Source organism: Hyla sarda, chromosome 5, assembly GCF_029499605.1.
Source record: "Hyla sarda isolate aHylSar1 chromosome 5, aHylSar1.hap1, whole genome shotgun sequence".
Taxonomy (NCBI): Eukaryota; Metazoa; Chordata; class Amphibia; order Anura; family Hylidae; genus Hyla; species Hyla sarda.
Genome location: NC_079193.1, coordinates 267680849 through 267696845, shown reverse-complemented (window position 1 = coordinate 267696845; position 15997 = coordinate 267680849). Strand labels below are relative to the sequence as shown.

The 15997-nt window shown below is 44.2% G+C and overlaps 1 protein-coding gene across 3 annotated transcripts in view; it reads right to left on the bottom strand.

Annotated features, from left to right (window-relative positions):
* Positions 1 to 15381, bottom strand: part of COLEC12 (collectin subfamily member 12) — a 201301-nt gene extending 185920 nt beyond the window's left edge. Inside the window, exon 1 of one of the 3 annotated variants that reach the window (XM_056521675.1) lies at positions 14947 to 15381. In XM_056521675.1, the coding sequence (XP_056377650.1) occupies positions 14947 to 14953 (7 nt within the window). In that variant the 5' untranslated portion in view covers positions 14954 to 15381. Of the gene's footprint in view, positions 1 to 6621; positions 6724 to 11098; positions 11118 to 14946 lie in introns of those variants that run through there. The other 2 variants (XM_056521676.1, XM_056521674.1) reach the window with 2 other exon arrangements.
* Positions 15382 to 15997: the final 616 nt, after the last annotated feature.

The window sequence follows — 15997 nt, the reverse complement described above, 5'->3', positions numbered from 1 at the left end:
TTTGCCTGTACTATGCCGGTACCGAACACTTCCTGAAGGATTGTCCTATCCGTCCTCCCCGCCTGGAAAGACGTACGCTGACTCCGCACAAAGGTGACACAGTTCTTGATGTCAACTCTGCTTCTCCACGCCTTACTGTGCCTGTGCGGATATCTGCCTCTACCTTCTCCTTCTCTACTATGGCCTTCTTGGATTCCGGATCTGCAGGAAATTTTTTTTTGGCCTCTCTTATCAACAGGTTCAACGTCCCTGTGACCAGTCTCGCCAGACCCCTCTACATCAATTGTGTTAACAATGAAAGATTGGACTGTGCCGTGCGTTATCGCACGGAACCCCTCCTAATGTGCATCGGACCTCATCACGAAAAAATTGAGTTTTTGGTCCTCAGGTTCTTTGGCCCCAAGAAGAGGGGGAGACCCAAGGGGGGGGGTACTGTTACGCCGAGCGCTCCGGGTCCCCGTTCCTCCCCGGAGCGCTCGCCTCATCCTCGTTACTGCAGCGCTCCGGTCAGATCCACTGACCGGGTGCGCTGCGATACTGCCTCCAGCCGGGATGCGATTCGCGATGCGGGTGGCGCCCGCTCGCGATGCGCACCCCGGCTCCCGTACCTGACTCGCTCTCCGTCGGTCCTGTCCCGGCGCGCGCGGCCCCGCTCCCTAGGGCGCGCGCGCGCCGGGTCTCTGCGATTTAAAGGGCCACTGCGCCGCTGATTGGCGCAAGTGGTTCTAATTAGTGTGTTCACCTGTGCACTCCCTATGTATACCTCACTTCCCCTGCACTCCCTCGCCGGATCTTGTTGCCCTTGTGCCTTGTGAAAGCGTTCCCTTGTATGTTCCTAGCCTGTGTTCCAGACCTCCTGCCGTTGCCCCTGACTACGATCCTTGCTGACTGCCCCGACCTTCTGCTACGTCCGACCTTGCTTCTGTCTTCTCCCTTGTACCGCGCCTATCTTCAGCAGTCAGAGAGGTTGAGCCGTTGCTAGTGGATACGACCTGGTCACTACCGCCGCAGCAAGACCATCCCGCTTTGCGGCGGGCTCTGGTGAATACCAGTAGTGACTTAGAACCGGTCCACTAGCACGGTCCACGCCAATCCCTCTCTGGCACAGAGGATCCACCTCCTGCCTGCCGGGATCGTGACAAAAATGTTTATTTTTTGAATTTCATTTTTGTGTTGTCCACAGTGCTCTCTGCTGACACCTGATGCCTGTATCATATTTTAATGCATGGAAAATTGACACATAAACATATAAAAATGTAAACGGCTCCCATATAGTGAAATGCAGTAGCAATTTATTTCCTTGATAGATATATAGTGTACTATAAAGTGATAAATCTTGTCGTGGCTTCTGGTAGCTGAGGCAATGCTCTGGGGCTGGTATCATTTCCAGGGCTGGTTTTCATCCCCAGTCCAGCCCTGTCTATAACTACTGTAGGTACTAAGAGTAGTACTGAATCTATTCAAATATCCATTCTCTCATATTTATAAGGGTCATGTCTCTGTGACATGTCAAAAAAAATTGTCACAAGTTTTGATTGTTTGGGGTCTCAGTGATGAGGAGCTGCAGGACTACCTCACACTTCTCTCTGCCCTTTTTTCTGATTGGTGGGGGTCTTAGCACTAAGACCCCAAATGATAAAACTTTTCACATGTCTCTGTGACATGTAATTTTTTTAGTATTTTAACTGGGACACTTTAAGCTATTATTTCTGAACTGACACCAAACCATTTCACTATGATTGATGACTACATTATGAAGGCCAAACACAAATATCACTTGATTAAAAAACAATGGCTCTGGCTTCCTATTGCCAAACTCTCCTCGACTTCACTTTTTACTGGGTTAGATCAACACTGATGAAAAGGTTTGGCCAGACAGTGTTACCGCTATAGCCAAGAGCACAACCTACTCTTAGCTTCCACATAGACTGAGGAAATGAAAGAAGATTTATCACAATGTACGGGGATGGGGGGGGGGGGGGGTTGGGTTAATGGATAGAAAATATTTTGTAGTACAGTCTTAGTGCATGTTCATAAAAAAAAAATTCTGTGGATTTGGAAAGGAATCCGCAGCATAAATCTCAGCAATACACTCAGATTTCTGTGGTGGATGTGCATTTTGACATACCACAGATTTTGCTATTTTATTAGCCTCTTTCAATGTGGCAAATCTATATGCACCTAGCCAACATGGATTATTAGTGCAGATTCAACATGAAGAAGTGACATAAAGTACTGTGAAAAAGTTTTATGCGGTTGTAGAAAAAATGTAAAATAAAAGTGTTCATAGTTTAATTGATCAATGCAAAGTGAATGTGCAGTAGAGAAATCTAAATCAATGTAAGAGTGATCCAGAAATAGAAAAATAGAGCTAATTTCTTCCAAAAAGAGTGCCATACCTGTCCTTAGGTTGTGCAAGCTATACAACTTAGCTCTCTTTACTTTAAGGAACTGAGCTGCAACACCACACACAACCTGAGGACAGATGTGGTGCTGTTTTTGAAAGAAATCTGTTTTTCTAATCCTGAATAACTCTGTTAATATTTACTATGACCGTTCTTTGCATTCAAAACTGCATCAGTTATTTGAGGTTTACTAGCAGAAAGTCCAATACCAATACCAAACAGGAGATAATGATCATCATTTTCATATGTTAGTGGAAAGCAGTCACTAGCTGAAACTGAAACAACTGACCAGAATGCTTAAAACTGGGTGAGGAACAGCCAAACTCTGTCTGACCAGAAATAGTTATGAAAGAATTGCACCCATAAAGTCATATCTTTGATGCAGAAACAAGGCCAATTTACTTAACTATTCATGAAAACATAGGAGCTGGGGTTCAGTAAATGTCAGCAGGTGCTCTGGACTGATGAGTCAAAATGTTAAAATATTTGGCTGTAACAGAAGATGGTTGGCTTGCTAAAGGGCTGGAGAGCGATACAATAATGACTGTCTGCAGGCAAAAGTGAAGTGTGGTGGAGGTTCCTTGCAAGTTTGGAGCTACATTTCAGCAAATGAAGTTGGGGATTTGGTAAGGATGAATGGTGTCCTCAAGGTTGAGAAATAAAGACAGATACTTACCCATCATGCAATACCATCAGGGAGGTGTCTGATTGGCTCCAAATTTATTCTGCATGATGACAATGACCCCAAACACACAGCCCATGTCATTACTACATTCAACATAAAGAAGAAAAAGGAGTCCTGGAATTTATGATATGAACCCACAGATCCCTGATCTCAACATCATTGAGTCTGTCTGGGATAACATGAAAAGACAAAAGGATTTGAACAAGGATACATCCCCAGAAGATCTGGGGTTAGATGTATGGAACAACGTCCCTGCCACATCCCTTTAAAAACTATGTGACTGGAAGAGTTAAATCTGTTTTAAAAGGCAAAGGGTGGTCACGCCAAATATTGATTTCATTTAGATTTCTCTTTTCGTTCACTTTTGCTAACTGATAAAATAAATCACTTATTTTTTCTGTGATGCAGATTTATAATAACCACAGCACAGATTACCTTTGAAGGCAGCAGGATGCAGATTTTTTCCTGCGTTTTTTTTTTTGTGAAAAAAGCTAGAAAAAGTGCCAGTGCAATTTCTTGCTTCTGACGTTTTTTCATTTGAGTGGAAATTGCATTTTTGGCCCCTTTGGAGTTTTTTTTTCAAAATTTGTTGGGTACCAAAAAAAAAAAAAAAGAAAAAAGGATGCAGTAGTGATGGAAAAAAATTTATTTTACGAAATTTATATTTTTTATAACGACATTTTATACATTTTTAAACAGGGATCAATTTATGTGGGCGGTCAGGTCACTAAAAATGTAGCCGACAATAATAAAAATGTAGTGTGTGTATGTTTTTCCCTTTTTTCCTTTATTTTTATATTTTTTAGGTAGTACTACTACTCCCAGCATGGAACACACTGTTCCATGATGGGAGTAGTAGTTCCTGTACTAATAGACAGATCGCCCACACCCGATGCGATCATCCATAATATAGCAGAGATGCGGAGCGGCTCTATACAGCGCTCGCATCTCTGCACTATACTCCGGGCCGTCAGTGATGTGAATAGAAATTCATATCACTCATTCATATTTTCCGCCCAGAGTGGGGATTGGCCGGATGGTGGCAGCCAATCACAGCTCTCAGCGGAAAATATGAATGGTGAGTGGCCGCCCGGAGTACAGAGCAGAGATGCGAGTGCAAGAGAAAGCAGCTCCCCATTTCAAGGATAAAGGATGAAGGACAATGGCAGCGGGTGTCAGGAGTGACACCCGCTGTGATCTGTACTTAACTGCAGGTACTACTGCTCCCAACATGGAGCACACTCTTCTCCATGCTGGGAGCTGAAGTACCTGCATTAAAGGGGTTGTGCGCTGCCCTGACTTTCGGAGCTCCGCTCACAGCGTCCGGAAGTTCATTACTCCGAACGCTGCGTGCGGGCTTCCGTGTTCGCAGCCGCCGGGCGTGGTGTCACGTCCGGCCCCCCGTGACGTCTCGCTCGCCCCCTCGTGACATCTCGCCCGCCCCCTCGTGACATCTCGCCCGCCCCCTCGTGACGTCTCGCCCGCCCCATCAACGAAAGTCTATGGGAAGGGGGCACGACCGCTGTCACGCCCCCTTCCCATAGACTTTGGTAGAGGGGGAGCGGGTGTGACGTCACGAGGGGGCAGACGAGACGTCACGAGGGGGCAGGCGAGGGGCCGGGCGTGACGTCACGTCCGGCGGCCGCGAACACGGAAGCCCGCACACAGCGTTCAGAGTAATGAACTTCCGGACGCTGTGAGCGGAGCTCCGAAAATTAGGGCAGCGCACAACCCCTTTAATAGACAGATCGCAGCGAGTGTCACTCCTGACACCCGCTGTGATCCTCCTGTATAATGTATAGATGCAGCCAGCCGCTCTTCTATGGTTTCCATCACTGCCGTATATATGCACATATTCATATTTCCCACAGAGAGTTGTGAATGGCTGTAACCATCTGGCCAATCACAGCTCTCTGCGGGAAATATGAATAGGTGTATATATAAGGCAGTGTATACATTATACAGGAGGATCGCAACAGGTGTCAGAAGTGACACGGGCAGTCTGTCATTTAGTACAGGTACTACTACTCCCCTCATGGAACAGTGTGTTCCATGCTGGGAGTAGTAGTACTACCTAAAAATGTAAAAAAAAATGTAAAAAAAAAAGAACACACAAACACTTCATTTTTATTATTGTCGGCTACATTTTTTGTGCCCTGCCTGCCCACATAAATTGAGCCCTGTTTTAAAATGGATTAAAACTTAGTTATAATAAAGACAAATTTCATTAAATACAATTTTTTCCATCACTACTGTATCTTTTTTATTATATTTTTTAATGGTACCCTACGAAATGTTATGAAAAAAGGTATCTCATCACTTTTTTGGATCTCTAAAGTCCAAAAAAATAATAAAAACCACCTGCAAAAATGCCAAAGTTAAAACCCACATCGTTTTTCTTGTTTTTTTTTTATTTATTTTTTACTCCCATAGACTTCTAGGGAAAAAAAACGCCATAGGCTCAACATGCTGTGACTTTGCAAAACCGCCAAGGAGCTGAGAAATGCCAAAAAAAGAGTGAAAGAATGCCAAACTGAATAACGCAAAGTGGAAAAAGAATTTTGCGATTTCTCATTGATTTACAGCTATCAATTGGCGTTTCCCATACCCCCCCCCCCCCAAAAAAAAAAAATTTAAAAAAAAACAAGTGGAAATTTAGTCTAGATTTTTGATGCTCACTTTGAAAGAGAACACACGGCAAAATCGATTATGTTTTATGGGTTGCCAGATTGAGTACATTGATCTTCTCTGATCCCAACCATTATTACAAGAAATTACATTTTGAGTTTAATGGGGTACTCCAGAGAAATACAACTTATCCCCTATCCACAGGATAGGGAATAAGTTTCTGATCGCGTGGGGCCTGACCCCTCAGGCCCCCTACGATCTCCTGTATGGAGGCCGGCTACTCATCTGTCCTCGGCATGCCCCGGCACCCACCCTTGGAGCCAGGCTTCAGTGATGACCTGCTCAACAAATCATCGGCTGAGACCCCTTTAATGAATGCATTATTGTCTGTCTGTGGCTATGTATAGGATGGTGCTTTTAGGCAAAACAAAACAAATAGCATAAAAATAATGGGGGAGATTTATCAAAACCTGTCCAGAGGAAAAGTTGCTGAGTTGCCCATAGCAACCAATCAGATCGCTTCTTTCATTTTTCAAAGGCCTTTTCATAAAATAAAGAAGCGATCTGATTGGTTGCTATGGGCAACTCAGCAACTTTTCCACTGGACAGGTTTTGATAAATCTTTCCCAATATTTCCATGACTACACATGACATTTGTGAAATAATAATATGAATTCTAAAAAGGACTTGTAGCTAATGAATTATTTAACACCTTTTGACTAAGAGTATAAGCCGAGTTTTTCAGGGGGGGTGTGGGATGATGACAGGGGGATGATGACAGGCGGTGATGATGAGTTGTAGTTTTGGTAGTTTTGAAACATCTGGAGGTCCGCAGGTTGAAGACCCCTGCAGCCTTCGTCATCATCCAGACCCCCCCCCCCACCCCTTTAGTTTTCTACTCACCTCCCCTCGGTGGGAAGGAAGGGTGAGCTGGTCCGGGCCATCTATGCTGCAGGGACCGTCTGGTGGGGAGGGTTAGTCGTTCCGGGCTGTCCATCTTCACTGGGGGGGCCCTCTTCTCCACTCCGGGCCCGGCCTCGGACTAGTGATGTTGCCTTGACGACGACGCACAGGGACGTTCGTCCCTGCGCATGAACGTCCCTGTGCGTCGTCGTCAAGGCAACGTCACTAGTCCGGGGCCGGGCCCGGAGTGGAGAAGAGGGCCCCCCCGTGAAGATGGACAACCCAGAACGACTAACCCTCCCCACCGGACGGTCCCTGCATCATAGATGGCCCGAACCAGCTCACCCTTCCTTGAGTAGAAAACTAAAGGGGGGGGGGGGGTCTGGATGATGACAAAGGCCGCAATGGTCTTCAACCTGCGGACCTACAGATGTTTCAAAACTACAACTCCCAGCATGCCCGGACATCCGATGGCTGTACGGGCATGCTTGATGAAGGGGGTGTGTGGGATGATGACAGGGGGATGATGACAGGCGGTGATGATGAAGGGGGGTGTGGGATGATGACAGGGGATGATAACAGGCAGTGATGATGAAGGGGGGGGTGTGGGATGATGACAGGGGATGATGACAGGCGGTGATGATGAAGGGGGGGTTGTGGGATGATGACAGGAGGTGATCATGAAGGGGGGGATGATGACAGGCAGTGATGATGATAGGCGGTGATGATGAAGGGGGGATGATGACAGGCGGTGATGATAAAGGGGGGTGATGAAGGGGGGTGATGACAGGGTGATGATGACGGGGGTGTTAATGACGGGGGTCTGGATGATGACAGGGGGGGATGATGACATGGGGGGATGATGTATTTCCCACCCTAGGGTTATAGTCGAGTAAATAACTTTTCCTGAGTTTTTGGGGTGAAATTAGAGGCCTCGGCTTATATTCGGGTTGGCTTATACTCGAGTATATACGGTATGTCACTAGCTTTTCAACTGAAAGTGTCACTGAAGTAGCATTGGCAGCATGCACTGTGTAACACAACAATGCTTTACTTGTGCCACAACTGTCCCAGAGTTGAACTGTGTGAAAGGAGCTTCTTTGAAGAGTGTAGTCACCTAGGGCCTTAGTCTCAGACAGCAGGTGTGGTGGATGCTGCAGATAAACTGGAATATTCTTGATACAGTCTACAAGATTGAAATTGCAGAACATTCTGACATCCATGTAGTGTTGCCCATATATAATATGCTAACACAGTGTATATCATCAGCCACAGGACGGTTTACAACTCCAGCAGGAGAATGCCAAGTCTCTTGCCAACCCCCCGATGGCCTCCTCTCATCCCCTAATATAGTTGTTATGATTCAGCAGTTATCGTCTGTGACAGTGCCAAGGGCTAGATGAATGGCGTGTATAAATATGTGCCTTCAGCTCTTTCTCTCAATTAAGATGGCAGCATTGAATCTAAAATTCTGTTCATGTGGACTTGAGATTAAACATTACATTACAATGATGGGAGCATCTCTTTACAAAAATACTTTTGTTTATTGTCAGATACAGACAGTACATGGGGACCCTATAGAGGAAAAATATAGGGCCCCAATTTTTATGTAAAGGGTACTTTTTATCAAAAAAACTTTTGATATCTTATAGATTAATGTATGCAGAATAACTTTCCAGTAGCATGTTATTAAAAAAAATATACGTTTCTTTCTATTTAATTTTCCACTTTGAAAAAATTACCACTAGGGGTCTCCCTACCATTCCTTGCCGCAAGCCTTTTTTTTCTTTTTTTATATATTTCAGACTCATCCTGGAGTCCTAAATCTCAGACTGCAGCTGGAGCACAGACAGGGAGCAGTGCTGAGCTTGTCTGTGTCCCGGCTGCAGTCTGAGATTTAGGACTCCAGCATGAGTCTGAAATCTAGTAAAAAGGACTGGTAGGGAGACCCCTAGTGGTCATTTTTTCAAAGTGGAAAATTAAATAGAAAGAAGCATATTTTTTTAATTACATGCTATTGGAAAGTTATTCTGCATACATTAATCTATAATATATCAAAAGTTTTTTTGATGAAAGGCACCCTTTAAGGAAAAAGGACTTCTCTCTAAAATATTTTAGTAGAGTGGCAGTCCTCTACTTTTTTTTGAATCATGGAAGCCATTTCTGCAATCCCTTGCATGTACTCTAGGAAACACTGGGAAGCACAATTGTTTAACCCCTTGACGACATAGGACGTAAATGAATGTCCTGGGGAGCTGGTACTTAATGCACCAGGACGCACATTTACGTCCTATGCATAACCGTGAGCATCGAAGCGACGCTCGTGTCATGCGCGGCACGTCCCGGCTGCTGATAGCAGCCAGGGACCCACCTGTAATGGCGGACATCCGCGATCGCACGGATGTCCGCCATTAACCCCTCAGATGCCATGATCAATACAGATCACGGCGTCTGCAGCACCGCGGACACTAAAATGGATGTCGGATCCCCGGCAGCGCTGGGTTAGCAATCGAAGGATTGCTCTAAATAGTCCGCTATGGGGACAATTAAAGTGTAAAAATAAAAGTAAAAAAGTTTAAAAAAAAGTTTAAAAAATTTGAAAAACCCCCTCCCCCAATAAAAACGTAAATTGTCCCATTTTCCCTATTTCACCCCCAAAAAGTGTAAAGAAAATATTTTATATACATATTGGTATCACCTCGTGCATAAATATTCCAACTATTAAAATAAAATGTTAATGATACCGTACGGTGAACAGTGTGAACGTAAAATAAAAATAAAGTGCAAATAGCTGCTTTTTTATAACCTTTTATTCCCAAAAAAAATTATAAAAAAAGTATTAAAAGTTTTATATAAGCAAATATGGTATCAATAAAAAGTACAGATCACGGCGCAAAAAATTAGCCCTCATACCAAAAATGAAAAAGTTATAGGTCTTCAAAATAGGGGGATTTTAAACGTACTAATTTGGTTAAACAGTTTGCGATTTTTTTTAAGCGCAACAGTAATAGAAAAGTATGTTATCATGGGTATCATTTTAATCGTATTGACCCAAAGAATAAAGCACACATTTTTACCGTAAATTGTACGGTGTGAAAACGAAACCTTCCAAAATTGCGGTTTTCTTTTTAATTTCACCACACATATAGTATTTTTTGGTTGCACCATACATTTATGGTAAAGTGAGTGATGGCATTACAACGGACAACTGGTTGCACAAAAAACAAGCCCTCATACTAGTCTGTGGATGAAAATATAAAAGAGGTATGATTTTTTGAAGGCGAGGTGGTAAAAACAAAAACGTAAAAATAAAATTGTCCTTAAGGCCCAAATGGGCTGAGTCCTTAAGGGGTTAAAGGGCTGTCACACCCCCTCCCATAGACTTGCATTGAGGGGGTGTGGGGGGGATGTCATGAGGGGACGGGCTATGACGTCACGAGCTCCCGACACCAGCTTTAGCGTTCGGAACAGTTTGTTCCAAATGCTGAGCAGCGGAATACCCCTTTAAAGTTGGTTTGGGGTCCTGTTGTGCACAGGATCCCTTTGGAGATTTCACATGATATGTCCGCTTCTAATGCTAAATGGAGAGATTCTTATAACTAGATTTTTTTCTTAGCTCCTGTATAATTACACAGACTCACCAAAGGTAACTGATAACATACAGGTAAAATTAGAAAAAGTAGAATATCGTGCAAAATGTCATTTCTTTCAGTAATGCAACTTAAAAGGTGAAACTAATATATGAGAGACTCATTACATGAAAAGCAAGATAGTTCAAGCCGTGATTTGTCATAATTGAGGCTTACAGCTCATGAAAACCCCAAATCCACAATATATTTTATGATTTGGGGAGCCATGTCATCTGCTAGTATTGGTCCACTGTGCTTCATTAAGTCAACGCATCCATCTACCAGGAGACTTTGGAGCACTTTGTGCTTCCTTCTGCAGATGAGTTGCATTACTGAAATAAATGAACTTTTGAAGGATATTCTAATTTTTCGAGTTTCACCTGTATATACTGTACAAAGAATGGGAAAGGCAACAAACTATTGTTTTGCCTCTACCCAGTAAGGGTACATTCACACATATGCAGATTTGATGCACAGGATTTTCTGCTGCAGATTTCAATGTAAACTAAATGACTGATCACAGCTTCTAATCGGCAGTTACAAATCCTGTGCATAAAATCTGCACAGGATCCTGTACGTGTGATCCTTACTTAAATTACATCTGATTAGACATGTTAGAAATGCTATTAGTAGGGGACAATAACTTTGTATTTACAAATACAAGGGGATACGATACTTTAAAGGATTGTTCTTCCCAAGAGGTTGCACTGCAAATACACTGATCATTATAAAAAACAATAGAGCCATAGAAAATAAGTATATCTCTAATACTATTTCATTATATTTTTTCCACAGAAAACTGCTCCTATAAAAGTGGCCACTAGAGGTCCTCATAAAATGCCCCCCACCCATTGCTATGGTGTTTCCATCGTTAGCAACATCAGCGTCTCAGTCAGAATACAGGAAGTGAGGATCTCCGAACATAGAGAGCTGGGGAGAGCTGGCAGTGTGTGAGCTTCTGTGATTGGCTGAGAGGAGGCCACACCCCCTCACACCTCCCCAGCTCTCAGCAGCATCGAGTGAGAGGAGAAGGATTCAGTGCACAGCTCTGTCCATAGCATAGAGGAGAAGAAGGAGCAAGTGTGACAGCATGTTCAGCCTTATACAGCAACATGCACCCCAGTAGTAAGGAGATGGGGAGGGGGTTTGTTACAGTGTGCCAGCCCAGTATTAAAGGAGTATTCCAGCACAAAATATTGCGGGGGTCCGAGCGCTGGGGCCCCCCCGGCATCTCCTGGACGGGGCCGTGGCAGTCTGCAGGAAGTGAAGTTTTGTCCCCAGCAGAAAGCCGCGGAAGACACGCCCCCTCCATGTATCTCTATGGGGTAAATGGAGGGGGCATGTCGGCCGCCACGTCATGCGGGGACGGAAAGACCCATTTCCAGCATACTGCCGCGGCCCCGTCCAGGAGAGCCCGGGGGGCCCCAGTGCTCGGACCCCCCGCGATCTATAACTTATCCCCTATCCTTCGGATAGGGGATAAGTTATATTGCACTACAGGTGTCCTTTAAGGAGATTACATGGGGAGGCAGCTGACGGCTCAGTGATACAGTGAGGGAGGAAGTTTAGTCATGTACAGTGAGGGCAAGAGAGGGACACGCCCCCTGCCTGTGATTAGTTGAAAATTCAGTGTGATCTGATATAAGCTGATTTTAAAAGAAATACAGACGCTAGACACATAAGTTATATGTACATGATCAGGATGAGGTACTGAGGAACATATAATTTTTTTTTTTTTTTATATGATAGGTACGCTTAAACCTGGAATACAATACTGTGAGAACTTGGCAGCTGAGAAGCTGATATATATAGTAAGGCTGGGTTCACACTACGTTTTCCCCCATACGGGAGCGCATACGGCAGGGGGGAGCTAAAAGCTCGCGCTCCCGTATGTCACCGTATGCGCTCCCGTATGTCATTCATTTCAATGAGCCGACCGGAGTGAAACGTTCGGTCCGGTCGGCTCATTTTTGCGCCGTATGCGCTTTTACAACCGGACCTAAAACCGTGGTTGACCACAGTTTAAGGTCCGGTTGTAAAAGCGCATACGGCGCAAAAATGAGCCGACCGGACCGAACGTTTCACTCCGGTCGGCTCATTGAAATGAATGACATACGGGAGCGCATACGGTGACATACGGGAGCGCGAGCTTTTAGCTCCCCCCTGCCGTATGCGCTCCCGTATGGGGGAAAACGTAGTGTGAACCCAGCCTGAGCTGGATGTTCTCAGGATTGTAAAATTAAAACATTATTCCACTTTAATAAATACATTGTTTGTTTTTAATGATGTCTGTAACCCTCCGAATCCCTCGTAATGTTCTAAGTCACCAGCATTTACATTAGTCTGGACTAGATACTCTGCATTTCACTAACCTAATTGGAGCAGTATGTTCCTAACATGTATCTTCCACTTACTTTCAGATCTCGCATATGTAAGAGAAAGCAAATATTTTCCAGTCAGTGGATCCTGGATAGATGGATGCCAAATTTATTGCACAAGTCAGTCCTGCCTCCACTGGCACCTAACCATTTCCAGATGTGCCGAGGAAAACAGCACATCACGAAAAGGCTAGTGCAGGGCTGAAGTAGGGAAGAAGAGAGAATGGGAATGTGAGGACTGCCCGTTCTATACACCGCGCACAAGGATTTCACAATAGGGGGATAAGTGAACAAACAGAACTTTTCTGCTAATAACTTAAAGGGACAGTGCAATTCAGACAACCCCTTCACAGATTCTGGATCCCCCTGATTGTAGGGGTGCTAGTGTGGGTTGTTAGCTGCTCCAGATTGTTCTCTAAGAATAAAAATGTGTCTATCAAGATATTAGTCAGATAGTCATTGACTTCACTAGTTTACTAGTTGTCGGTGGTCCTTGCGCTCACAATATAACTACTGTCGGGGGTGCTGTAAACTCATCATGTAAATCAAAGCAGTTATTTAAAATAGGAAAACATTTTTTTAAAATTTACTAAGCTTTATTGATCATTATGACTCCTAAGACAATTCTGAATTATGCCTTTAGAATGTATTCACACACACAGTATCCTGTGCATAATGATTTGAAGCTGCAGATTTACAATGTAAACTAAATGACTGAACATAGCTTCAAATCCTGTACATTAAATATGCCCAGGTTACTGTAGGTGTGAATAGACCCTTAAAGTGATGTGACTCATTTGCCACTGCTGGTACAACATAGGAAGATCTACAGTGATCCCTCAACTTACAATGGCCTCAACATACAATAGTTTCAGCATACAATGGTCTTTTCTGGACCATTGCAACTTGAAACCAGACTCAACATACAATGCTACGGACAGTCCAGATCTGTGAAATGTGTCAATACCCGGAAGAACTGACCAATCAGAATGGACATTTTACTGGTAAAACCCCTGTATTACTGAAGTGCATGCACTGACTGGCTGGTAGTGTCCCCTACTGTACAGGGAAGTACTACATGTTCTGTACTCTTTACCTGTGCCAGGGTTAGCTGCTCCTTTGAACACCAGGTGAGGACGGCTCCATGTTCCTTACACCCTGAAGAAGCTCCTGTCCTCTACATAGACCAGCATTTCCCAACCAGGGTGCCTCCAGCTGTTGCAAAACTACAACTCCCAGCATGCTCGGACAGCGCATGCTGGGAGTTGTAGTTTTGCAACAGCTGGAGACACCCTGGTTGGGAAACACTGACAGACAGTGATTTACAACTTCCAGCAGCTTTCTTACTTTTATATTTAAGGATTTGCTTTATCTATATTAGTTATCTACTTATTTTTCTTTAATCCTCACATTTTCCTATTTGTTGGATGACATTTTGGGGGCTTCAGAACCAATTACCAGGTTTCCATAGAGTTATGGTCTCAACATACAATGGTCTCAACATACAATGGTCATCCTGGAACCAATTAATATTGTAACTTGAGGGACCACTGTAATGGCAGAAATGACTTCAATACAATAGGGAGCATGTGCAGGGGTCAGACCAGCTTATCTATGTCTTTATAAGGGCGCGTTCACACGGAGTAAATGAAGAGTAATTCACGCGGAAAAATTTATGGGCGAAAAAAATTATTTTATTTTCGCGCGAAATTCAAGTTGCACGGAATTGCGCACGGAAATGGGGGAGGAAGAAGTGAAGGGGTTTTTCAGCCATTTCCGTGCAAATTCCTCGCGAAAACGATGTTGGGCAGAATTTTTTTTTTTTACCATTGACTTCAATTGATTTCTGCTAGCGGATTCTGCTTGAAGAATGAACAAGTTCTTTCTTCAAGCGGAATGGAATTTAGCGTCAGAATTCCGCTAGCAGAATTTCCGCAGTGTGAACAGGACAGCGGAAATAACATTGAAGTCAATGGGCAGAGGAGATGTGAATTAATTAAGAGCGGAGAATTCAAGAGGAGATTACTCGAGTAAATTCCTCTTGAATTACTCCGTGTGAACGCGCCCTAATACAGAATGACAAAATTCAGGCCAAACACATTTGTAGAAGTCTGAGTTAAAGAATGAGTTAAATGACAGAGTCTATTTTGTAACTTGCGCATCCTGGGTAACTAACGGGTTAAAAAACAAGTTCAACTCTGCTACCTCTGATGTTGCCTTGGACCTCAGCAGAGCCCCAGTCCTGTCAGAGCGCATATTGTACACTTCACCTCAGCTGGGGAATGGTGTAGGGAGCAGCTGTGCTGAACAGTCCTTACCTTTCATGTTGGCACAGAAGGGGGGCGATGCAGGAAATTCTGAGGTGTTGGTAATGAGGTGTTAGCTGAAGCCTGGTGGTCTTCTGGTTGTTATATGTCCATATTGCACAGAGCCAGCTGCGGATGACGAGTGAGGGGCTCTGGCCTCAGATTCCTCAGTCTCACTCAGAAAGATGCTGCTAGTCTCAGGCCAGACTTGTTGCTGAGCCTCCTCCTACTATGTCATCGCACAGCTATGAATACTCAGTCCAGGCTTCACACAGGCAACTAGAAACAGAAAATGTCCCACTACAAAAGTCAAACACAGGGGAGTCCTGGAAGCTCAAACTTATTCTGCAACCATGTGCATTTGTACATATGTGTCTCAGGGCTCCGCCACTCCCCATCTCCTCCCCTTGGAGGTTTATGGGTGTCACAACAGGAGGCAAAGATGTGTCCTGCAGTGATGTGAGGAGGAAGCATGTAACATACCAGACCTCTCCTTGTCTCCTTCATCTGAGAGGAAATGGTGGGGGTGATGAAGCACCAGGGAAGGACCAGGATAATGTTACTGTACAGGGCATGCATGGTCGTCTGGACCGCATCAGTGCACAAATGGAAAACATAGGTGTAGTTCAAGCGGATTCATGTCTAGTTTAGTCAGTGACATAGTATATCAGGGCCAAAAATAGATACAATGAAAAGAATTTGTCAAAAATGTGTATGACTTGGATAGACTAAGTGTCTGGGCAACCACTTGGCATACGAGGTTCAATGTGGATAAATGTAAAGTTATGCATCTGGGTACTAATAACCTGCATGCGTCATGTGTCTTAGGGGGGATTAAACTGGGAGAGTCACTGGTAGAGAAGGATCTGGGTGTACTTGTTCATCATAGACTACAGAATAGCATGCAATGTCAGGCAGCTGCTTCTAAGGCCAGCCGGATATTGTCATGTATCAAAAGAGGCATGGACTAAAGGGAAAGGGACATAATACTCCCCCTTTATAAAGCATTGGTATGGCTTCAACTGGAATACTCTGATCAATTTTGGGCACTAGTTCATAAAAG